The sequence below is a fragment of the Salmo salar genome, chromosome ssa02 (assembly GCF_905237065.1).
Source record: "Salmo salar chromosome ssa02, Ssal_v3.1, whole genome shotgun sequence".
Lineage (NCBI taxonomy): Eukaryota > Metazoa > Chordata > Actinopteri > Salmoniformes > Salmonidae > Salmo > Salmo salar.
In genome coordinates this window covers 49,603,968-49,629,324 of record NC_059443.1, presented here as the reverse complement: position 1 = coordinate 49,629,324, position 25,357 = coordinate 49,603,968, and the positions used below count along the sequence as shown (strand labels likewise).

The 25,357-nt window shown below is 42.5% G+C and overlaps 1 protein-coding gene across 1 annotated transcript in view; it reads left to right on the top strand.

The window, feature by feature from the left end:
• The window catches only part of LOC106584808 (heterogeneous nuclear ribonucleoprotein L-like), a 53,424-nt gene that overhangs the window by 20,036 nt on the left and 8,031 nt on the right, over window positions 1–25,357 (top strand). The window contains exons 2-10 of the mRNA XM_014170409.2: window positions 5,797–5,915; window positions 8,882–9,119; window positions 11,953–12,038; window positions 14,037–14,133; window positions 14,251–14,323; window positions 20,655–20,726; window positions 23,038–23,258; window positions 23,769–23,890; window positions 25,053–25,254. Coding sequence (XP_014025884.1) covers window positions 5,797–5,915; window positions 8,882–9,119; window positions 11,953–12,038; window positions 14,037–14,133; window positions 14,251–14,323; window positions 20,655–20,726; window positions 23,038–23,258; window positions 23,769–23,890; window positions 25,053–25,254 — 1,230 coding nt within the window. The remainder of the gene's footprint in view (window positions 1–5,796; window positions 5,916–8,881; window positions 9,120–11,952; window positions 12,039–14,036; window positions 14,134–14,250; window positions 14,324–20,654; window positions 20,727–23,037; window positions 23,259–23,768; window positions 23,891–25,052; window positions 25,255–25,357) is intronic.

Below are 25,357 nucleotides of genomic sequence, written 5' to 3'. Positions count from 1 at the left end.
TTTTGGGGACGGTTTTGTCAAATGATTCTATATTGAACCCTTTTGAGAAAGTTCTATAGCACCTAAAAAGACCAATCAAAAGTGGTTCTTGTGATGTGCTTTGTGGCAGGCAATGGTTATATCTACACTAGAATGGTTTTTAAAGTGTACTTTAAAATGTACTTTAAAGAACCTTCATGAGAGTTATCCCAAAACGTTTGCTCAAGCAGCGACAAACCAAAGTGTGTGTGCGTGCGTGTGTGTGTTTAGTGTTGGCAGATGGTTGTCTCCCAGGTTTTGTACTGTGTTGTGAGATGAGGTAACATGGCCTCACAAAGCCTTCAATTCAGTTGCCGGAAACAAGGTCGCTGTCTGCATCGAGCAAAAACTGCAAGCTCTCGTGCTTTTTCTCATGCTAAGGTGTTAGTGGCAAAGCTTAGAAGGTTGACATTTTGTTCTTTCATTGTTGTTTTTACCATTTTGAGTGAGATGATTTTCCTAACCTCAACTACCAGGATTGTTCAAACAAACCAAAAAAGGACTCCTGTAACGGCTGTCTATGGAAAAAGTGGACCAAAATGCGGCGGAGTTAGGGTTCGTCATATTTAATGTCACGAACACTATGCATTTACAAAAACAACAAAAACTGACATCCAACACAGTCCTGTCAGGTGCAACCACATTGACAAGCACAATTACCCACGAAACACAAAGGAAACGTAGGCAACTTATGTGTGACTCCCAATCAACCACAACCCTCTACAGCTGTGCTTGATTGGAAGTCACACGGCCAAAATCAATGAAACAATAAAAAACACACACTCCCTTCTGCCACGTCCTGACCCAACTACACCCTCTACTGGTCAGGACGTGACAACTCCTGAATTAGCGGATCTCTCAGGAGACAGAAAAGTTACTATTTCAACATCACAGGGAGTAAAGCATGTACCCCCTAGCTTCAGAAAAAAAATGTAATAAAATAAATAAGACACTTTCCAAGAATATCACTCAATAGTATTGGCAGGGTATTGTTCTGCAGAGTGTAAGCCAGAGGGTTGTGGCTTGCATAGCAGTAGAGGTCGAGTAAGAGGTGCAGCAGCCTTTGATGTAGCTGCGTTTCAGACTAAACTGCGAACAGAGCCGCGTCGATGTGTATCCTGTGTGTGGCCGGCGAGGCCCTCTGCTGCAGCGTGCTTCTGGATGCAGTTTCACAACAGCAGCAGCAGTAGCTTGTGACTTGCGGTTGAGTCTGAATCAGTGGGAATTGTCATTATCAGCTACTGTGGGAGAGGAGTGAGACATTCACATGTGAACAAATACAATTTATGTATTTGTTTGGAAACACAGTCGTCTGATCCAGCGGTCTTATCCAGTGTGTGTGTGTGTGTGTGTGTGTGTGTGTGTGTGTGTGTGTGTGTGTGTGTGTGTGTGTGTGTGCGTGTGCATTAACCTCTTGTGACATTGCATTTTATCTCCTCGGCTGGCTGCAGTGGAATATTTGCTGGATTAATGGGATGAATCGTTGCTCCGAGACCCCCTTTCTTGGGGACAGAACTTTTGCTCACGTTTCCTCAGTGCTATTTTTAACGGAGGGTAGAGGCAGACTGAAAATGTAATTTGGTGAAAATAGCTTTGTGCGTGGGACTGACAAAAGGGGCCAAGGTCTGTCGAGGTGTGAGAGAGAGAGAGACAGAGAGAGGGAAAGGAAATAAAGAAATACAGACAAAGTGAAAGACAGGAAGGAGGAAGAAAGAAAACTAAAGACAGGAAGAAAGTATAGATAGTAAGAAAGAAAGAAAAAAAATGTTTTTAAAAAATGAACAAGGAAATAAAGAAATGGAAGAAGGAAAGATACAGAGAGATACTTTCAGCTTTGAAGACACCCTTGAAAGTTTGGGTAGTTAAGGTAGTGGTAGCTATACCTGACTGTGTTCAAGTGCAGGCATCAAAAGAAGACAGCTCAGATATTTTCCAAACAGCAGCTGCTCGAGAGCCAAAAGGTGGCTTTGAAATAGTTTCTATGCTTAATTTTACCTCAGCGAAAAGCACACCACTTATTCTATTATTTCCTTTCCCACTGTGACAGGCTACAGTTTTGCATGTTTTTCCCCCCACTCTCCAATATCCTGAGCATTCCATGGACAAACACTGTCCATGGATTGAGCTTGTCATTTCTAGGGCTTCTTTGAGTTATTTCCAGGGATGTTTGTCTGTGTCCTGTTTCTCCACACTTGCACTCACAAACTCCCGTCATGGATTTAAAAGCTAATGATCGGTGTAAGCATTGGCTGTAGGGAATTTCCATCATTGTTAAATCCATGGAAGAAAGTGTGCAAGTACATACTTCGGGAGAAGAAAGTGTGCAAGTACATACTTCGGGAGAAGGGTGGTGAATGTATTTATGTCTTTTTTATTTAACCTTTATTTAACTTGGCAAGTGAATCGGGACACATCCTATCTATCTCTCTTTTCTAGAGAGGCTGGGGGTAAGAATGTGGTCAATTGTAAAGGAATCTCGTCTTAAGCACAGTGACTGTCGGCGAGGATTCAATTTGTATCTGTGTCTGAAGTAGAGCGGTGTGGGGCTCGGTATTGTCCCAGAGCGCATGGAGGGCTAGACTAGACCGGAGGAATTCATCAAGACGGACAGCTCCCGTAATGAACCGTCCTGGGCTTCTGGAAGAGCTAGCGTTGAACGAAGAAGAGGGCCAAGTAATTGGTTGCCTCAGACGTGCTGTGGCCCTTGTCGATGCGGTTTCTCAAAGCCGGGCTATGGTGGATACAAAGCAGCCCAAATCGTTTTAAGAAAACGAGAGACTGGGTGTCAGACAATCTGTTTTGTTGTAGAGCAGACGCTTTGCAGTCTGATTACAATTATTGTTAGCTTCTCATGTACAGTAGCTCCAGTCTCATCAGGGTGACTTGTTTCTTAATTCAGACAAATTACATCCATTTGGAAGATTATAAGAATGGATGCTATAACCTGTTCACTGCACCCGCTGTTTTTTTGGTTCATTGTGATTATGAAAAAATCGAATTACTTAAAATCGGGCTGAGGTCATTCATTCATCGTGAAGTGATTTTATTGTAATTTCATATTGGTCTCTCCAATTTTACACCTCTCGTTTCCTAGCGGCTTTTAGTGGATCATTACTTTTAATTTGTTTTTGTTTTTTATGTGCTTTGTATCATTGTTTGTAATCCTTTTTCCAATTTAATTGGAGACTAAGAAAATCTTTTTGAATGTACAGTGTTCAATTCGCAGATGAATTGTGTAATTTTTAGGTATTGGCTTTTGCAAGACTTGCATTTTCATGGTTCATCTGTGCAGCATATAAGCAACATTTTTATTTTATATTTCAACATACATATTTGAATGCCTGAATAGCCAGTCCAACATGAATGTATCAGTGAGCATTCAAATATGGTGTCCCTCTCATGAATTTTCAGACAGAGCTTACAACAGTTTACAAAGTGATTCTAATGCTCAGCAAGTTGCTATTTCAGAAGTCCTTGCCACTAAAGGTTTTCATCATTAGCATATTTTCCTCACTTTGAGACAAGCGTAAAGGGTGTGGGAATTGTGAAGCCACTGTAAAACAGGTGTGAAGCGCTATGAATTAACAGCACGTGCTGCGAATTAACAACATCCAGCTGCAAGACAAGGGGCCATAGTCTGAAGGCTTGCAGTAGAGTTGGGTATAAATTATGTTATATTTAGGTTGTGTGACAGACCATGATATACTGTACAGTGCATTTGGAAAGTATTCAGATCCCTTATTCAGATCCCTCTTTTCCTTCGTCTAATCCGTATATGTCTTTGCTTTTCAATCTTTCATCCCCGCCTGATAACGACCCCTCTGAAAATCAGTAGTTCTACTGAGAGGGCCTTAAGTTGTTCGCCTAAAATGAATGAATGAAGTACAGTGCATTCGGGAAAGTATTCAGACCCCTTGACTTTTTCCACATTTTGTTACGTTACAGCCTTATTCTAAAATGGATAACTTTTTTTTCTCATCAATCTACACATAATGACGAAGCGAAAACAGGTTTTTGATCATTATTTTTTGAAAACTGAAACATCACATTTACATAAGTATTCAGACCCTTTACTCAGTACTTTGTTGAAGCCCTTTTGTCAGTGATTACAGCCTCGAGTCTTCTTGGGTATGACGCTACAAGCTTGAACAACCTGTATTTGGGGAGTTGCTCCCATTCTTCTCTGCAGATTCTCTCAAGCTCTGTCAGGTTGAGGGGGAGTGTCGCTGCACAACTATTTTCAGGTCCCTCCAGAAATGTTCGATTGGGTACAGGTCGGGGCTCTGGCTAGGCCACTCAAGGACATTCAGAGACTTGTCCCAAAGCCACTCCGGCGTGGTCTTGGCTGTGTGCTTATGGTCGTTGTCCTGTTGGAAGGTGAACCCTGTGTGCTTAGGGTCGTTGTCCTGAACGCTCTGGAGCAGGTTTTCATTAAGGATCTCTCTGTACTTTGCTCCGTTCATCTTTCCCTCAATCCTGAGTAGTCTCCCAGTCCCTGTCACTGAAAAACATCTCCACAGCATGATGCTGCCACCACTATGCTCCACTGTAGGGATGGTGCCAGGTTTCCTCCATATGTGACGCTTGGCATTCAGGCCAAAAACTTATCAGACCAGAGAATCTTGTTTCTCATGGTTTGAGAGTCCTTTACGTGCCTCTTGGCAAACTCCAAACGGGCTGTCATGTGCCTTTTACTGAGGAGTTACTTTTGTCTTGCCACTCTACCATAAAGGCCTGATTGGTGGAGTGCTACAGAGATGGTCTCCACAGAGGAACTCTGGAGCTCTGTCAGAGTGACCATCGGGTTCTTGGTCACCTTCCTGACCAAGAGCCTTCTCTCCCGATTGCTCAGTTTGGCCGGGCAGCCAGCTCTAGGAAGAGTCTTGGCGGTTCCAAACTTTTTCCATCTAAGAATGATGGAGTCCACTGTGTTCTTGGGGACCTTCAATGCTGCTTCACAAGATCTGTCCCTTGACGCAATTCTGTCTCGGAGCTCTACGGACAATTCCTTTGACCTCATGGCTTGGTTTTTGCTCTGACATGCACTGTCAACTGTGGGACCTTTTATAAACAGTTGTGTGCCTTTGTAGAAACATCTGAAGGATGATCAATGGAACCAAGATGCACCTGAGCTCAATTTCGAGTCTCATAGCAAAGGGTCTGAGTACTTATGTAAATAAGGTATTTCTGTTTTTTATTTGTAATACATTTGCTAACATTTCTAGAAACCTGTTTTCGATTTGTCATTATGGGGTATTGTGTGTAGATTGATGAGGACATTTTTTTATTCAATCCATTTTAGAATAAGGCTGTAACGTAACAAAATGTGGAAAAAGTCAAGGGGTCTGAATACTTTCCAAATGCACTGTATTTGCTTGCCAGTCTGTAAGTGGCTCTCGTGTCAAGGAATCCGAAGAGGCTGAGTTTTCTAGGTCTCAAGAATGAGTTCAAATTAAAAAATGATGATTGAAGTCATTCAAACCAAACCAAATCAAACATTGCTACAAAACACAAACAAATTCACTATAAACATTCAGAAAACAGTGTTAAGGCATTGACAAGGGAACACGCTGCGATTTCACTCTGTGTGCACTCCGACAGCATGTCAAAGGCGCTCAAGTGCCAATGCTGACGATGACTTTGATGTTTGGTTACATTTACATTATGTTAAACCTTCTTGGCTGTGAAAGCGGCCTTCGTATGTATCCATGTGGTATACTTCATTTGACCTTTGACCTTTCAACCCAATTTGACCGGTGCCCCCCTTCTCTCCTCCAGGACAATGGGGAGGATGCCCACAGGATCGCCCCCTCTCCGGTGGTCCACGTGCGGGGGCTCTGTGAGTCAGTGGTGGAGGGGGACCTGGTGGAGGCCCTGGAGAAGTTTGGCAACATCTGGTAGGTGATATTTCTTCTTGTCTGTTCTGCTTTGAGGGACATGCGGCAATCCTTTCCCTCATTTCCATTACATGGATGCATGTGCTTATGATTATTTTAAATGTACTATAGAACAGTAGTCCATTACATAACTGTCTTCATAGTTCAGAGTGGCATTTATTGTAACTGAATTTTCACTTACCAGGAAGAGCCAACTGCTATATGACTATGCATGTCAGTTAGTATTCTAATACTATTCTGCGTCTGAGCAGCTCACTGATTGAATGTATCAACAGAATGTATTGAGATGCATCTTTTTTCCCAGTGTGGGCAGTTTGATTGTTTTTCTCCAACAAAGCCAGTGGGATTGGACTCTTTGTCCTCTTAGAAAACAACTCCCTTTTTCTGGATTTTTATCTCCCATTAGCCATTTCTTCAGTGTTGGAAATCAATTTTTGATGCATTTAAATGCAATAACAATCTCCCGGTCATCATATTTCTCGTAGAACAAGGACCATTAAGGGCTTGGAAAATGTTGTTTGCCATTTAGGACCTGTATTTTTAGCTCATGTCTGTCCTCTAAATTGTCTGCTTTTATCATCAGACCACACGTTTACCCAAGGGTATAACTGCTCAGGGGAGAAACACATGATTCTCTTATTGCCTGGGGAAGCCTCATTTGGGTCACTCACACAACGGGGAATACACAGCAGAGGCTTATTTGCAGAGCCCCTTCACGTTCACTTAGAGAATCTAGAAAGTTTTGATTTGAAGTTGAGGTGAATTCCGGTGAAATTTGGAAATGGACAATGACCCCGTAGACACTCTCAAGTTGCACAACTGAAATACAATGCATTCGACACAATGGTTGTGACACAAGGGAGAGTTTTTCTGCACAAAAGTATTGATACACACATTTTTTGGAGACACCGCACAATAGTTGTGTAGACTTTGTTATGCAGACAAACTCTCCATTATATCACAAACATAGCAGTTGTATCCCAACCATTGTGTCAAATGCGTTGTACATCAGTTTTACAACCAGAGTGTGCACGGGGCCAATATGCCTGTGATTATTGTAAATAGCTCCCTGCCACCATCCATCCCAGTGTCACTTGATATTTCTGTAACTCGGGGAGTATTATGGGATGTGGATTTGATTGCAAGGACTTGACTTGTGCGCTGGTAGAGGATGTTCCCCGGTGCTGTAGTCGGAATTGAAATCAGGCGAGGGTATTTTTAGGTTGGTGCAATATCAATATAGTGTAGGTCCCTCCGAGTACGCCATAGGCAGACATATTGGGACACGGTGAACGTGAGCTGTCAGCTCCACTCAAACAGTAGCCTCAAGGACAGCATTCACATTAGAATGAAGGGGAGGCTTTATTGTGCAATGGTATTTATGAAGGTGGAGTGTGCTCTGTCTGCAATTTAAGTAGTGCATTATCATGCAGTTATAATATAGGGATGACCACCTGATAATATCTTATAATCCCAAACAAATACCAGCCATTCTTAGTAGATAATGTAAGATACTAGCTAGATGAATAGTTGCTGACTGTAAAATAAAGCATAACCAGGGGGACATTTTATTTTAACTTATGTTGAACTCTTTCTAGTTCAACAAAAATACAATGCGTGGCCCTACCAAGCAAAAAGGCAGTAACTGCTCATAGCGTTAAACTGAGAAAAATGGCTTTTATTTACCTTGGTTTCAAAGTAACTTTAAGCAGTTACTGCTAACATGACCCCCATTTTCTCCAAAACACAATACAATAGAGGCAGGATACTTGTCCACATGATTAAGCATGTATTTAATGTAGCAAAAATTACATTAACACATTTTCGACCAAATTAGCAGTTACTGCCTTTTTGCTTGGTAGGGCAGAATAGCAGCACCTCAAGAGAGGTGAGAACTTAAAAAGAGTTTGGTTTCTATCTGGCGTCTCTCCACAAAGGTTGAGTTACAAAGCAATTACCTCAGTGTGGTTTGGGGTTCTGTTAGATGAGACAAATCCTCATACGAGCATCTACTTCTATTTTACCATCACTGCATGGAGTCTGTATAAGAAAAACATTGAGATATCTAACTAGGAAATTGAGGAGCTAAAATGGAATATGGGCCACTGAGTGAAACACTGGCTAAATCTTCAGTGTGTGGGGTTGCTTATTGTGTATGAATGTTTCCCGTGGCAGGATGTAGATGATTCCTGAATGCTGATTCTGATCGATATGATTGTTGCCAAAGGAGAGCTGTGTAAAGAGATTTATTGGACGTAGGGCTTGTTGCTTACTAATTCTAAAGTTGAGGATGATAGTATGGTTATGGATCAATGGAAAAATGGAAAAATGTGTTTTCCTTATAGGGAGTTTTTTCCTTTTGCTTGCTTTTGGGGGGCTAGTAAAGCATTTTGTGACAAAGGTTGTTGTAACACCCCCCCCCCCCAAAAAACAACATTGTTTTCTTTGGATTGATTGAGAAGTAAAAACATGGATTGTTGCTTGACACTCATCAAATGTCTGTAACATGACTGAAACAAGGTTTGTTGATTGAGATTATTGATTGACTGAATTTATTAGATCATTTAAAGTATCAGGCAGCTCCAGCTGGAGCCAACATTACATACATAAAACAGTATTGAGGATAAAAACACATTAAAGCCCTAGTTTATTTCCATTGTGGTCCTCTTTGGCAGCAAGATGGCAGGTAGTTTACAGGTAGTTTACACTATCACTGTTTTCAACAGATATTGCATGACAGTCAGATTTTTTTGGTCGAGTGTTGCACAGCATCAAATAAAAAGGGAAACCTTTTCTCTGTCATGAGACAAAAGGACGAAACTCCCACAACAATCGTGTGCCTTATAACCATATTTCATGCTAAGTAGCTATCAACATTTTCAAAATTTGGTCGTTCACCAGAGATCAACCTCGATGCTGCGGTGGGTTACTAATTGTGTCTTTGTCACTGGGTCTTCCTTTGACAGCTACGTCATGATGATGCCGTTCAAGCGTCAGGCGCTGGTGGAGTTTGAAGCCATGGAGAGTGCCGACCAGTGCGTGACATGCGGGGCCATCGAAGCGGTCTACATTGCCGGCCAGCAGGCCTTCTTCAACTACTCCACCAGTAAGAGGATCACGCGGCCAACTAATGCCGATGACCCCAGCAGTGGCAACAAAGTCCTGCTCCTCTCCATTCAGAACCCCCTCTATCCCATCACCACTGTAAGTTCATGAACTTCATGCCAGTTCAGTGCAATGGTTGAGTTTACAATGTTGACAATATTTTTGTTCAGTATGGTTTAGTTGACGATTGTTTAGTTTACAATGGTTTAGCTTTCAATAGTTTAACTTACGGAAGTCAACCCACTGGGCACAAGCTGGTTAAATCAATGTTGTTTCAACGTAATTTGTCAACATATTGTGATGTGGAATCTACGTGGAAAATACCTTGGATTTGAAAAAAGTCGTCAACTGTCATCAGCTGTTGTTTTGAGGGGTTACATTTCAACCACAGGATTATGTCATCATGGTAACCATTTTTCAACATATATTATACAAGGTTTGTCTATGTCGAATTTTTACCTTTCAACAACGTCAGATATTCAACGTAATATCCACTATAGGATAAAAACAATAGGCTGGCAGCTGCTCCTACTGGACAGTTGATCTATCTACAGCTATTCCTTCGGTCCCATCCAGGTTTTTAACTAAACCCAGTTTGACATTGATATTTGTCACTGACTATTACCATAATATAATAATATATATGCCTTTTAGCAGATGCTTTCATCCAAAGCGATGTACAGTCATGCCTGCATAAATTTGACATGTGGGTGGCCCAGGGAATCGAACCCACAATCCTGCCGTTTCAAGTGCCATGCACCACCAACTCAGCCATACAGGACCACTTCATTGGCGCCGCATGTCACGGCCTGTCGGCACTCTACATGGCTTCGAACGCCATCATCATGACATAGCTGCCAAAGGAAGAACCAGTGACAAAGGCACACATTAGTAACCCACCGCAACATCGAGGCTGATCTCTGGTGACCGACCAAATTTAGAAAATGTAGATAGCTAACTAGCATGAAATGTGGTTATGGGTTCAGAGATTACATCTATAGAATACGGCACACGATTGTCGTGCAGTTTAGAGATTTTGTCTTTACCAATGTGCTATCGTGAGAGTGATTGTTGAAATCTCACTGTTGCTATCGAAGTCATTCCAAAGGGTAGGTTCACAGAGCAAATTAAATGTAACCCATACTTTATCAATCATTCTGTATATCATCAATGATGGTACTTAGCCCAGGATTCAACTAAAAATAGACTTGAAACTAAAAATTGATTTGAAATGGAATCTACGAGTTAATACTAGAATTGTTTGATTCATGACTCCATCTCAACCAAAAATGAAAGTTGAAGAATAGGATTAAATCAAATAAAACTGTATTTAAAGTGAATTTAAGTTTGATTTGATTTAGGAATTGAAGCCAAACTCAGTGGCACAGATATCCAAGCAGAAGATGCATCTCCTTCAAAAGTTGATATTTGGTTGTGTTGACAACCAAACACAATTCAATATCACTTTTGCAATACGGTAAATAGCCTAATAACTTGTTGACAAGTTAACAAATTATATGTTGGATTCACGTCTCCATTTCAACCAAAAATAGAAGTTAAAGAATATGATTAACCCAGTGACCCAGATGGAACTATCCAAGCAGTTGATACATATCCTTTAAATGTTGATATTTGGTTGCATAGTCAACCAAACACAATTCAATATTACCTTTGTAAGACAGCAAATAGCATAATGTTAAGGCTATTTTGCAAACTAATATAACGGTATTTATTCAACCTTAAAATGAGTAGCACATCCGTGGGTACATTTTGAGGTTACTGTAACAATAAATGTCTTCTCATGTAATCATAGAAAGCATTCAGGGTCGCAGATCTGTAGAAATCTTTGCAATTGCAATAATAATCTGTACAAAAACTAAAACGGCATCGATCCACCATGTACTTGAATGTAATCTCAGGTAACTACAATCCAGGTCATTTGGTTGTGCTATTAGATCAAGCACAGTGATAACACATTAAGTTGTTGTATCTAAATAAACTAAATATCTGACATTGTATTCCCATTTGAACTTTGTTGTGCTTTTAAATGGTTGAAGCACAGTGATAACACATTTAGGTGAAAACTAAACCAAAAATCAGACATTGATTTTCCATTAGAATTTGGTTGTGCTTTTAGATGGTTGAAAGCATAGTGATAACACATTGGGAATGAAACAAACTTTTGGCTGTCTTTTTGAGTGGGTGAAAATAGGTTGGAACCACATTGATCAACGTATCTACCAAATATTACCCAATTCTCCACCGTGAAATGACGTGGTGTGTCCAGTGGGAAGCTTGCAAGGATATTGTTCAAAATGGTTTAGTTTACGATGGTTTAATTTAAAATAGTTTATTTCACTATGGTTTGGCTTACAGTGGTTTCAGTCTTAATTCATGATAGGTTTGCTTATGATGGTTTGTTTATCATGGTTTAGTTTATCATGGTTTAGTACACAATGCCATGGTTTAGCTTATGGTATTTTAGCTTACGATGGTTTAGTTCATGATGCAATGGTTAAGTTTGCAATAGTTCGGCAATGGTTTTGTTCACAATAGTTTACAATGTTTAAGTTCACAATGGTTTAACTTTACAAATGTGTTGCTTACAAGGATTTAGTTTACAACGATTTAGCTTGGATTTCCTGAAAGCCTTGTAGCTAATGTGGCATGTTATTTATCTCGACAACCCAGCAGCTCAGCCACAAAAGAGTAACGTAAAGTCTAAAATGTATGTTTAACTGACAGCCAATCTTCTATCCATGAACAAATATAACTAAAAGAAGCAAGAAGAAATGTGTTTCTACTTGTGGTGTCGGTCTGGGTCATCTAGAAAAATACCACACGAACTACTAAGCTTTCAGGAAACTGTTACTTATTACTGTGTTCATTACGCCATTAGTCAGAACCCAGTCGTTGCTCTTCTGTCTTCTAGGATGTTCTGTACACAGTCTGCAATCCCATAGGCAACGTGCTGCGCATTGTCATCTTCAAACGCAATGGAATCCAGGCCATGGTGGAATATCCTTTCTGGAGTCAAGCTGGGCTACTGCAGGCGTGTGTGTCCGTGTATGCACGGGTGGGTTTGTGCCGAGGATGCATGTAGAGTGGATGCATGTGCATGTGTATTGATTCGAGAGTCTTGTCTGTATGAGTGATTTTGCGTAAGTGTCTGTGTATGTCTCCCTGTGGGTTTGTATGAGTATGCACACCTGCATCAGGGTGTCATTTTGGAGTGGGAAACAAGCTTGTCAGTCAGTGCTGGCCCCTCACACAAACACACTCAGGGCTGTAAAAAGCTTCAGAGTAGAGGAGCAGAGCCCACTCCACTCGACCGGGTCCTCGAGAGCACTGAATCAGCATGAGCAGCATTCCAGCGGACGAGATGGCCCTTCATCAAATATGGATGACTGTCTCTCGGCATCACACACACACACTCCTGACACACACACACTTCGCATGAATAAACACCTGACAGCACCAGCGCTCGCTTATATGTCGGAAGCAGTGTGTGTGTGTGTGTGTGTGTGTGTGTGTGTGTGTGTGTGTGTGTGTGTGTGTGTGTGTGTGTGTGTCTATTATGGTTTGCACACCTCCAGTATGTGTAGTGGGTTAGTGGCCGTATTTCAACACACTTTTCATTATGCAAGCCTTATATCAGATGAACAACCTATGTAATAATTTCCATGTTGTAGGCCAGTTCTGGAGTGGGAACCACATTTGTGTTCAGTTTTTGTATCTTCTTGGAAAAATGATCAACAATGGGAGGTACTTTTTGACTGAAATACTGAACTACTGATATACCTAGTTCATAGTAATTTGATAACTAATTCCCATATTGTTCCCTTATTTATAATCACATTGTAACGCAGTGGGCAGCTGTTTATATTTACTGTCTGGCATTATAAGACATTTCACTTTGTCTCCAAGTTGGCTCATTATGTGGATCATGTACAGCTATCAGTCAAGAGTTTCTTGCTAATGGTACCACTAGGAGCAGAGATTGGCCAATGGGAATTCAGGAGACAAGGGATTGTTGTCACTGTTGTTTCAGGTTTGGGTTTTATGGGAGATGGATGCTTAAATCCCCTGTTTTATTGCCACTGGGATGTGGTTGCCGTGGCAATGGGGGTTTCTAAGGCACTCTGTGTTGCATGTGTGTTTGATCTGATCTGTGTGTGTGTGTGTGTGTGTGTGTGTGTGTGTGTGTGTGTGTGTGTGTGTGTGTGTGTGTGTGTGTGTGTGTGTGTGTGTGTGTGTTTCCAATGGGCGTAACATCACATACTGTATTTTATCATATAATATTTGAAGACATAGGCTCAACAAGCGAGAAATAGAAAGACAATTTGGCCCACCTCAATTAGATTTCAATTATATTAACACAGACATTTTGGACCTTTTTATGCTCTTAGGTTTTTATAGTGCATTTTACTTTTACTACCGAATTTGCATAACGATCTACTCGTCTGCATTTTACTGGAAGCAGAGCAGCTTGAAAAGATGTGATGATGTTAGAGAGAGACTACAGTCCCTTTAGAGTAGCTGTAATCAGCACAGTCACTGCCAATAAGCTTATGGAATAGGGCCTTGTTCAAATACTCTAAAAAGGAATCCTTCCTTCCTATCTTCTTCAACTAATTACTGATCTGACATGAATGGATTGATGCAAGCAAGCTTTCCATTGTAATTGCACCAATTATGCCGTGTCAGATGAGGGATTACTTACAAGGAAGCGAGAATGTATTTTAGGAGGATTCGAACAGGGCCCTATTCTATAAACTAATCTGCAATTGCTGAGCTGATTACAGCTTCTCTGAAGCAGAACTACATTGGGCTGAGTGACCCAAGAGTATGCAAACAACCTTAGTCGTCTGCAGGGTGGCTTGTGGTTCTTGCACCATCTCCTATGTTATTGCCTTCTGGTCACTGTGATTATACACTGATCTACTCTGTTTGCCACACAATGTTTTGAATTCCACTGAGATCCTCCCGGTTGCTCTTCCTTAATGGTGTCGCCACGTTCGAAACTGTCAAAAACGCCCAGAAGGCGAAATCGGCTCTCAACGGAGCAGACATATATGCCAGCTGCTGCACCCTGAAGATCGAATACGCTCGGGTAAACACACACACTCACAAACCCACATACACACACAGTGCTCACACACACTCCACCAGGATCCCTGTGGACCCCTAACACACATGCAGCGGTGCTCTGCTCTCTCTCCCCATGCAGCCCACGCGACTCAACGTCCTCCGCAACGACAATGATAGCTGGGACTACACCAAGCCCTTTCTCGTCAGGCGAGGTACGATATCCTTCCTTCTCTGCTGAATCTCTTCCTGCACTAGGGTCGTATTCATTAGGTAGCAAACTGAAGAAAACAGACTGGAACAAGGAGAGACTACCTGGACTTGTCCAATAAGAAACGCTCATTTTAGTTCTCTGTTGCAAAACGTTTTAAACCATCCTCCGTTGCATGCTCTAATGAATACGACATTTGTGTGTGTGCGTTGTGTGTGTCACTTCTGTTTTACAAAGATCTGGAATTAAAATATGGTGAGCAGAGCAACCCTCAATTCTGTAGCCGTGGTTGTCAAACCATTTCAAAACCCTTTCAACCTTCACACTCTTACAGACCCATAATCAGTTGAAATGGGCTGTGACAAGAAATGAGTTCCACAATTGTGGTTTTACATTCGTTCCTTAAAGATCGGCCATGAATCTCAATTTGCCAGTTCGTCTGTTGTTTTCTCTTCAACATTAGGCCTCAGTCTTTGTCCCTGCCTAGTCTTCTTCATTTCCTAACTAAAATGAGTCAAAATAGCCTCTCTGTTAAAAAAACATTTGTTTTCTTTCAGTCATTCGCACTTGTTCCATCAGAGGTTACATACATATCCTTTTGTTTTACGTATTAATTGCCAATAGAAATGTCAGATTTAGCTGATGATGGGCACCCTCTCTGTTTACCACTTCCTGTGCTTATAGTGTTGTAGCTTGCTGTTGCTTTAGCACCCCCTACTGCTCAGTCCTGCAGGTCAGAGTGGGTACGGCCCAGTCGTCAGTGTCTAGTACAGGGTTTCCCAAACTCATCATCAAGCTTTGATTATTTGGATCAGCTGTGTAGTGCTAGGGCAAAATAATAAACGTGCACCCAGGGGGGCCAGGACCGAGTTTGGGAAACACTGGTCTAGTAGTACCTTCACTTTTTAATCACAACGGGTATTTTATCCACTCAACCCAACCTTATCTTATCCAGATGTCAAATAAAATAAAATTTTATTAGTCACATGCGTAGAATACAACAGGTCTAGTAGACCTTACATGCAGATGTGCTTATGTACTTAGTTAGGAAGACATCTGATTGTGTATACATGCTCTAAGAAGCAAATAAATATTTTATTGCAACCAATCAATCACATTTATTTTATAAGGCCCTTTTTACATCAGCAGGTGTCACAAAGTGCTATACAGAAACCCAGCCTAAAACCCCAAATAGCAAACAATGCAGATGTAGAAGCACAGTGGCTAGGAAAAACTCGCTAGAAAGGAAGGAACCGAGGAAGGAACCTAGAGAGCAACAGGCTCTGAGGGGTGGCCAGTCCTCATCTGCCTGAGCCGTGTGAAGATTATAACAGTACATGGTCATTTAGGCCAGATCGTTCTTCCAGACGTTCATAGATGACCAACAGGCGCAATAGTTTAACACCTCAGGAGTAAATGTCAGTTGGCTTTTCATAGTCAAGAAAGGATTCAATTATCTGTGAAAACAGATAAAAAACAATATATTCATGAGTGGCACGTTTCGTCACAATATTGTTTTGAATGTTCCTTTTAGGACTGATGCCCAGCTGAGCATTCTACTCAATGCAGTCTCAATGGATACTGATGAAGATTTAGTCTAAAGTACATTACTATGGCTTTGAAACCCAATGACATTTCAAAAGGAAAAGCAAATCATTTTTAGGACAAGCTTTTGTCATCATTGTGATGTCGCCAGATTTACTTTAGATACAGTATAACTTTAGATTGAGGGGAGAGCGCTGACATTTTAGCTAGCTAACATTAGCATTGCTAGCTATTTCTGGCCAACTTTTGTAGCTGGTGACAAAATTGCCGTCTCTCTAAAACAAACTTGACGACAATGATGGCAAAGTTGTTTTCTACAAATGATTTGTCTACTTTAGCAATGTCATCGTATTTCCAGGCCGCTATAGTGTACATTTGATTAAACAGTCATTAGCCCCCGTTCCGAAAGACTGGGCATTAACAATCAGACATCAATACGCTGCAGCGTCTGTAGAACGTTTGTTGATAACAATGGCAAAGGCGCGACTGAGTGATGGAGGTGCAACCCATGAATATGCCTCCATTTCTATCAGTCTGTCCTTGAATAAATCTTTATGGAAACATTGGATCTTTGAAAAAAAAAAACATTCATCCCTTTGCCATAGCCATGGTAGCCTACATTGCATGGTACAAATGCTGACACAAAATATTGAAATACAATGAGCATGCTCATACCCTTGGATTTGTCAGTGTTGAGTAAGTCGAGAGAATAAAACAACATCGATGAAAGGGCTATTGCTAATCCCCCCCTCCACTCCCCCTTTAATCTTTCATTTTGTCATCTATCTATTTTACTACTCAATCGGTGAAGACATCATAGAATCTGACAACAGACCTTGACTTTGCTGAGCCTATTCCCTGTCCCTTTGCTGAGCCCACACCAATGAATCAGTGCATATTAATTTGATATACAGTTATACAGTGCATTCGGGAAGTATTCTGACCCCTTCCCTTTTTCCACATTTTGTTACGTTACAGCCTTGTACTAAAATTGATTAAATTATTTTTCATTCTCAGCAATCTACGCACAATAACCCATAAAGACAAAGCGAAAACAAGTTTTTAGACATTTTTGCACATTTATAAAAAATAAAAAACAGAAATACCTTATTTACATAAGTATTCAGACCCTTTGCTATGAGACTCGAAATTGAGCCCAAGTGCATCCTGTTTCCATTGATCATCCTTGAGATGTTTCGACAATTTATTAGATTAGAGTCCACCTGTGGTAATTTCAATTGATTGGACATGGTTTGGGAGGCAGACACCTGTCTATATTAGGTTCCACAGTTGACAGTGCATGTCAGAGCTAAAACCAAGCCATGAGGTCGAGGGAATTGTCGGTAGAGACAGGATTGTGTCGAGGCACAGATCTGGGGAACGGTACCAAAAAATGTCTGCAGCATTGAAGGTCCCCAAGAACACAGTGGCCTCCATCATTCTTAAATGGAAGAAGTTTGGAACCACCAAGACTATAGCTGGCCGCCCGGCCAAACTGAGCAATCAGGGAGAAGGGCCATGGTCAGGGAGGTGACCAAGAACCCGATGGTCACTCTGACAGAGCTCAAGAGTTCCTTTGTGGAGATGAGAGAACGTTCCAGAAGGACAACCATCTCTGCAGCACTCCACCAATCAGGCCTTTATGGTAGAGTGGTCAGACGGAAGCCACTCCTCAGTAAAAGGCACATGACAGCCCGCTTGGAGTTTTCCAAAAGGAACCTAGGACTCTCAGACCATGAGAAACAAGATTCTCTGGCCTGATGAAACCAAGATTGAACCCTTTTTCCTGAATGCCAAGCGTCACGTCTGGAGGAAATCTGGCACCATCCCTACAATGAAGCATGTTGGTGTCAGCATTATGCTGTGGGGATGTTTTTCAGCGGTAGGGACTGGGAGACTAGTCAGGATTGAGGGAAAGATGAATGGAGCAAAGTACAGAGAGATCCTTAATGAAAACCTGTTCCAGAGCGCTCAGGACCTCAGACTGGGGTGAAGGTTCACCTTCCAACAGGACAACAACCATACACACACAGCCACGACAAAGCAGGAGTGGCTTTGGGACAAGTCTCTGAATGTCCTTGGGTGGCACAGCCAAAGCCCGGACTTGAACCCGATCGAACATCTCTGAAGAGACCTGAAAATAGCTGAGCAGCGACGCTCCCCCTCAACCTGACAGAGCTTGAGAGGATCTGCATAGAAGAATGGGAGAAACTCCCCAAATACAGGTGTGCCAAGCTTGTAGCATCATACCCAAGAAGACTCGAGGCTGTAATCGCTGCCAAAGGCACTTCAACAAAGTACTGAGTAAAGGGTCTGAATACTTATGTAAATTTGATATTTCCGGGGGGTTTTTATTCATATTTTTGCTAAATGTTCTAAAAACCAGTTTTTGCTTTGTCATTATGGGGTATTGTGTGTAGATTGATGAGTGAAAAAAAATATTTAATCCATTTTAGAATAAGGCCGTAACGTAACAAAATGTGTAAAAGGTCAAGGGGTCTGAATACTTTCCGAATGCACTGTACATAGCATTGTCCCCACCCCAAGTATTATAGCATTACAATGCTCAATAAAAGAGAACCCTTGGTCTCTGAATTTGAAGCTCTCATGTACTGGGGATGCTTTAACAATATGACGTGCCGTAGATAGACTACAGCCCATAATCATATTCATATAAATGGGAGCATGGTTTTTAACCAAGCAGAAAGCCTGCCTTGTGTGACTTGGGCTTGATTAAACATCCGTTGGACGGTGTGATTGACATGCCAGTCCCGATTCCCATTCTCTCTCTGCAAATGGAGGGTAAACAGTGTCTTATCACCCACAAGCCAGGGCTGCTTTCCAATCGATCGCCTTGCCGTATATTGGATTTGATCGTCTGTTTGACTTTGACGGCGTCAAGGACTTTTTGCCATGGAGTTGAGGATGTGTGGTCAGCTTCCAATTGTTTTTATTGACCGGAGGAAGGAGACAGAGAAGCAACTAGAAAAATAGCAAGAGGCTGAAAATAAAATGCTGACATGAAAAAAGCCAGAATAATAATGGATTGGAAGCTCTTTGGTGCAAACAGAGAGAAATTAAATAAACCAGCACCAGACAATCCTCTTGAGCCGCAGACGGTAAATTTAAATCCTAATCAGCTTGCATTGAAATGCTATATTCGCACTTGAGCCCCTTAACATATCAGATGCTCTTCAAAAAGGATTGTTTTTTCAAACCTCTTGTTCGTTCTTTTGAGAGTGCATTGCCTCGAAGGTACTCAGGAACATTGCCTCAAAACACAAGTAAAGTCTAGAAGTGTATCTCTCCCCTCCTCACTCTCTCCCGCAGTCTCTCTCCCCTCCTCCCCCCTCGCTCTTTCTCTCTCTCTGCCACTCTGTCAGGTGAATGGCGACCCTGTCGGCTCAGTGCAAGCATCAAGGTCACTCCTCCTCTCAGTTAATCCTTCTCCTCTCCACTCTCTTTGTGGTTTCTGTACAAATATGGCAACCCACCAATCCCATCGGTTCCTGCCTGCCTAACTGCTCGTTTTGTACCAATTAGCTTAGCTCTGCATGAGCTCGGTCCCCCATGGCCCGCGGGAGCTGGGAAGAGGATGGCATGCGTTCTTTTAACTCAGCGCCTCACCTTCCATTTATGTCTGCGTGAGCAGCACCAGTTCTCTCTCGCGTTGTTGAAATTAGACTTCGAAAAAAATGATGTTCAAATGATGTAGGACAGGTTGAGTCATTGGTGCTTGCACTGAAAGACACGTCCGTGTGAACACACTTGCATGCGCAACAGCGCGCACACACACACGCACACGGTTTGTCACACACACACTTCTCTCAAATCCTCAGAGTAACAGGGTTCACTGAGTTGATTTTAGATGACGTTTGTTTGATGAGTAAGGGATGCAGTGAGAAAGCCTGGTCCTATATCTGCTTGTGCTGTACAGACAAAGCCCCATAGAGGTATACAGCACAAATAGATCTGGGACCAGGCTAACAATGACAGGCTGTTTCCAGCAATGCTCCATATAGTAGTCTGTAACTTCACTGGGACACCTTACATAAAAACCATTATATTACATATGCTTCAGTCTTAGTTCGACAGCACCTAGAGTGGGTTTGTCTGCGTCTCTGCCAGTAAGCTGCATTGGGGAAAAGATGGACTGAAAATACCCTTGTCTTTGTTCTTGTTAGTCCTTTTCCTGGTGCACAGTAAGAGGATTAGGGTAGAAGGGTGCTTAATATACCTTTTTTCATGTCAATGCATTTCCCCTCCTATCTGGGTCAACGTTTCCACCTGAGGCCATTGAACTGTTACTGTGATATGCTAACTGTCATTTTAGCACACCTCTCTCTTCCCCCCCAAAAACACTGTTTTATCGTTCCTCTGAAATTCACTCAAGTTCAGTCAGCCAAGGAAGAGAAATGTGTCATTTGAAGTAAAAATGTCAAATTTGAACCAAAAGTGTATAGTTTTGTTATTATGCCAATTACCAAACGTGTTAAGCAGTGTCTAGATTTGCTGTTACTAAATGGAATCTGCTTGCGTAGTGTGGTTTTATGGCTTTCAGTCATTCCTAGGCTGGTGTGCAAATGTGCCAATGTGTGTGTGTATATGTGCTTGTGTGTTAGTCTTGTGTGTGTGTGTTAGTCCTATGTGTGCATGACTGTGTCTGTTAGTCCCCATGTGTGTGTATCTGTGCGTGTCTATGCATTTTGAGTGGATGGATGTGCGTTTGGCACCTGGCGACATTGTCACTTTACATTTGCCTTACACTGTGTATTCTGTCTGTGTTGCAGAGCGAGGGAAGGGGAGACAACGCCAGGCCATTCTGGGAGAGCATCCGTCCTCCTACAGCGACAACGGCTATGGTCAGTGTCGCTCACATTCGCTGCCTCTCTTTATCCCTCCCTCCCTCGCTCTTTCTCTATGTTTGTCTCATGTCTCTCCTGCCCTCACTAGGCTGGACAATAAAATGAGTCAAAATTCACCCAAGGCTGAAAAATGGCAAAAGAACGTTGGCTAAGCTGGAACACTAGCGCGAGCCTATAGCAAATGAATGGAATCGAACGTTCCCAGTGCCTCTTCTGACTGGAGTGACGCTTAGAATTCCATTTTGCCTAAATTACACCAAAAATGTATCCCTTTTTATTTTACCACAACAGTCAGTTCTTAGGACGAAACTGAAAAATAACAACTCGTGTAGAAAGTAAACATCCGCACATCGATGGTGCCAAGTGTGCTTATGTCTGCGTAATGAGGAAGTTGGGAAGAAATTGCAACTTTTGACTATTTCTGTTCTAGCGATCGATGACAGCAGAGTACGCTGCCCAACCTTATGTAATTAGAAAGAGGAGATTATCCTGATTAAAATGGTGTCCGACTTGAAAAAAATCCATATATACACATTGCTAGGTATTTGGCGAAATATACCAGCATGCCTCTCCATAGGAAAACAATGAGGGGAGCTCAGCGTTCCAAGGGCAAACGGTATTTCAGAGCTAGTGTTTGATGACAATGGAGTACGCTGCCCAGCCTTACATCATTAGAAAGAGGAGATTATCATGATTAAAATTGTGTCCAATTTGAAAAAATCTAAATATACACATTGCAAGATATTTGGCAAAATAGACAGACATACCTATATTTCCCTATAGGAAGCAATGGGACGACCTCAGAGTTCCATGAGTCATTTTTTGTTGTTGTTTACATTTTAACTATCTGCAAGGTGGGCAGGTCTCATTGTCAACAATAGCAAAGCAGGCATTGTGACGTAGAACAATAGGCAATATTGTTCTACGTCACAACAATAGGGAAAAGGACATTCGAAAGGCGAGTTGGTGCCATGGTGCTCAATAGAACATTAGGAGCTGACAGGGTGAAAAATGCCCTAAAATAAAGCCTGTTTTTTTGTGATTACTTCAAAACTACGGCAAGCAGCTGGGACATATGGTAAAATTATGAAACTGGGCTCCACGGTTGATGCAATTAACTCGTTTTTGTCAGAAAAAAGCATTACAAAAAAGCATAAATGTCATGTGTCCAGCCTACCCTCACACACACACACACTCCCTCTCTCTTTATCCCTCTCATTCTGACTCATCTCTGTTTCTCCGTCTCTCACTCCCTCTCTCAGCATCTCTCTCTCGCTCCCTCTCTTTCAGTCTCCTCATCTTCCTATTCTTCCACCTTTCTTTCTCCCAGCATCTCCCTTTCTCTGTATCCCTCTCTGACTCATCACCTCTCTCTTTCTCAGAATCTCTCATTTTCTCTCTTTATCATTCTATCTGTCTCGCCACGTCTACAGTATCTCTTTTCTTTCCCATCCCTCTCTTTATCCATCCATCCATCTCTCTCTCTCTCTGTGTGACTGCCATTGTGCATCTGGGCTTTGGGTATCTTGTAATTAAGCTCCAACACCCACAGACACTTACATCTGGAGGAGGTGGTGGAGGTTGGATGGATGGATGGAAAAACCGGGGGAGAAGGGGTGGTCTTTACATATGTGTGTGTGTCATACAGTCATTGGTGTGCATGTGTGTGTAGTGTGTGTGTGTATGTGTGTCAGGAGTTTGGAAAGAGCGTAATGATGTGATGTGAGCGGCCGCTCTTGAAGGCACTTGGTAATTAGCGAGATCTGCAGGGGAAACGGGGTGCAGTGGTGTAGAAAATGGTCTAGGACTTTTTTTTTTAGTACTGCTGGAATTGTTTATCCTTCTTCATGGGGGGCTGGGGGCTGAGGGGGGACGTTTGCACTGTCATCTCAACCATCCCCAATAAGGTCATCCTATGTCTGTGACAGGTTTTTTGTTGTTCTTTCTTTCTTTCTTTCTTTCTTTCTTTCTTTCTTTCTTTCTTTCTTTCTTTCTTTCTTTCTTTCTTTCTTTCTTTCTCTATCTCTCTCTCTCTGTCTCTCTCTGCCCCCTCTGTCTCTCCCTCTCTCATACACTCTCTCTCTCACTATTTCTTTCTCTCCCTCACTTTCTCTCTCTCCCCTTCTCTATATTTTGTCTCTCTCTCTCTGCCTCTCTCTTTTGATCTCTCTCTCTCTATCCCCCTACCCTCGTCCCCCCTTTCTATTTCTCACTTTCTCTCATTGTCTTATTCTCTCTCTCTCTCTCTCTCTCTCTCTCTCTCTCTCTCTCTCTCTCTCTCTCTCTCTCTCTCTCCCCCACTCTCCAGGGTCACACTGCCCCCTGCTGCCCCTGCCCAGCAATAACAGGTACAAGAGGAGCTCTCCCCATGATGCCCAGGAGGTGGTTGCCTACCCCCTGCCCCAGACCTCCTCCTATATGGGCCACGCCTCCAGCTCGTCGGTCGCCATGGTGAGCGGCCTGCACCCTGCCAAGATGAACTGCACCCGCATCTTCAACCTCTTCTGCCTGTACGGGAATATTGAGAAGGTCAGTGTCAGCGTCTGTTTTCGCACGAGATGAAAGCTACAGTCTGCGATTAAAAAAAAACATAATTCATTTAAAAGTTCAAAAATGGATGTATCAATCGTGGATTGCCTCTTTAAATGAGAGGGCTGAGTGACAGCTAGTGTGACTAGGGGGTGGATGCAATCAAATTGCCATGACAATCTTTATGCTGTAGCTTTGGTTACAGAATTACCTACCACTGTGGGGGGAGTACCTACCAGTTTGATTCAATTGAACCCTGACCTGTAATATGTTTTAGAGTGAGACTTATTCCATTTGGTCTCTGTATTAACGTGGATAAAAACAAAAGTGTGCTTAGTGATTAGTTGACTAATTTAATCAAGTGTGCTGGTACTGTAGTACTGGTGTACTCGAAGAGAAGCCATTAGTAGGGGAAATGTAAAACTAACCCAAGGTCAGCGTCACCTAGTAGAATATCAGAAGGTCTGTATGGATTCACAGTGATGCCATTCGGTCTTATTTACGCCGCAGGTGAAGTTTATGAAGAGTGTCCCGGGCACCGCACTGGTAGAGATGGGAGATGAGTATGCTGTGGACCGATCCATCACACACCTCAACAGCATCAAGGTGTTCAGCAAGAGGCTCAACGTCTGGTGAGGAGGCTACATGTTTCACCTTTGACCCCCACCCCCTGAACCCTAGCTTGATGAGCGTGACGTTCATCTTTCCTCGATTCCTCGCGTCCTCTCTCCTTGCCTCCTCAAAATACATTGGAAGAACAGGTGTAAGGGAAGCACCTTGGATCTTCTCCTCAAATGCTTTTTGAGAAGGAGGCAAGAAGAGAGGATGCGAGGCCATTTTTTGAAAGAGAAATCTATTACCGTCATCATTATCATCAATTTGTTGCTTAGCAAGTTTGGGTTTTGGGAATCTTCAAAGCGTTAGGAAAAAAAGGACAGTGGAGTTGCTTGCACAAAGGCCTTATTCGTCTCGACAGCGTTGGCTGTTTAAAGGCTCTGTGTGGGTTGCGTTGAGTCTTCCTATCGAATTGGCAGCCTACATCCATCAGAGTAATGAATTGCCTAAGCTGCTAGATCGAGTTTAGATGAGTCTTTCGTTCAGCTCCGCTGGGATTCAACCCCGCCGTAAGGAATTCAAACAGCGTTTCATTATGTTGGTGGACGGTCCACCAGTTACTGACTGCATACCCAATCTGAAGACATTGCTGCAACATATGGGGCGTTGTTTGTAACATGCTATATGTTGTGAAAGAGATGGATGTCGTGGCATGAAATACATGTTTTTCTATAGCATGCTATAAACAATGCCCCAAATAGTATAGCATGTTACAATACAAACGATGCCCGAAATAATTATAGCTTGTTAAAAATGGCGCTGCCATAGCCATCTCTAGGCCACTGAATGAGAGACTGCATAGAATTGAAAAACTTAAACAGCATTTCATAAATCCCCTTCAACCCGTTGGGAGTTAGTCTCTCGCAGCACTAAGCCGATACGTACCTAACCTCTCGCTCCCCTCGGCCCTTGAGAGCCAATTTGTTATTAGAGGGTCAAGACAGGTTTTTTTTATGTTTACTCTTCCTATCCCTATCTGTACCTTGGCCTCATGAATGTATAAACCCCATTTAAAGTGCTTCCTTTTTGTTCACCCACTATAGGAGAGCTGTAAACATAGAATTACATATAGATTATCTATGGCTGCAAATCTAGCAGCTGTGTTCCTCTCCCATCTATATATCTATCTATTCATCCCTCCCTCCCTCCCATCCTTCCTTGATCTTTCCCTCCCTCCAGTGTGTCCAAGCAGCACGCGGTCATCCCCAGTCAGGTGTTTGAGCTGGAGGACGGCAGCAGCAGCTACAAGGACTTTGCCATGACCCGGAACAACCGCTTCAGCAGCGTGGGCCAGGCATCCAAGAACATCATCCAGCCGCCCGCCGCTGTGCTGCACTTCTACAATGTCCCGCCCTGCATCACTGAGGACGAGCTGCAGAGGGTGGGTGTGGAGGGGAGGGAAGGAGGGAAGGGGTGGCTGTTTAGGCTGGAATGGTGTCTGATGTCCAGAGAGGTGGGAGGTGGGGGTAAGGGGAGGTTGAACC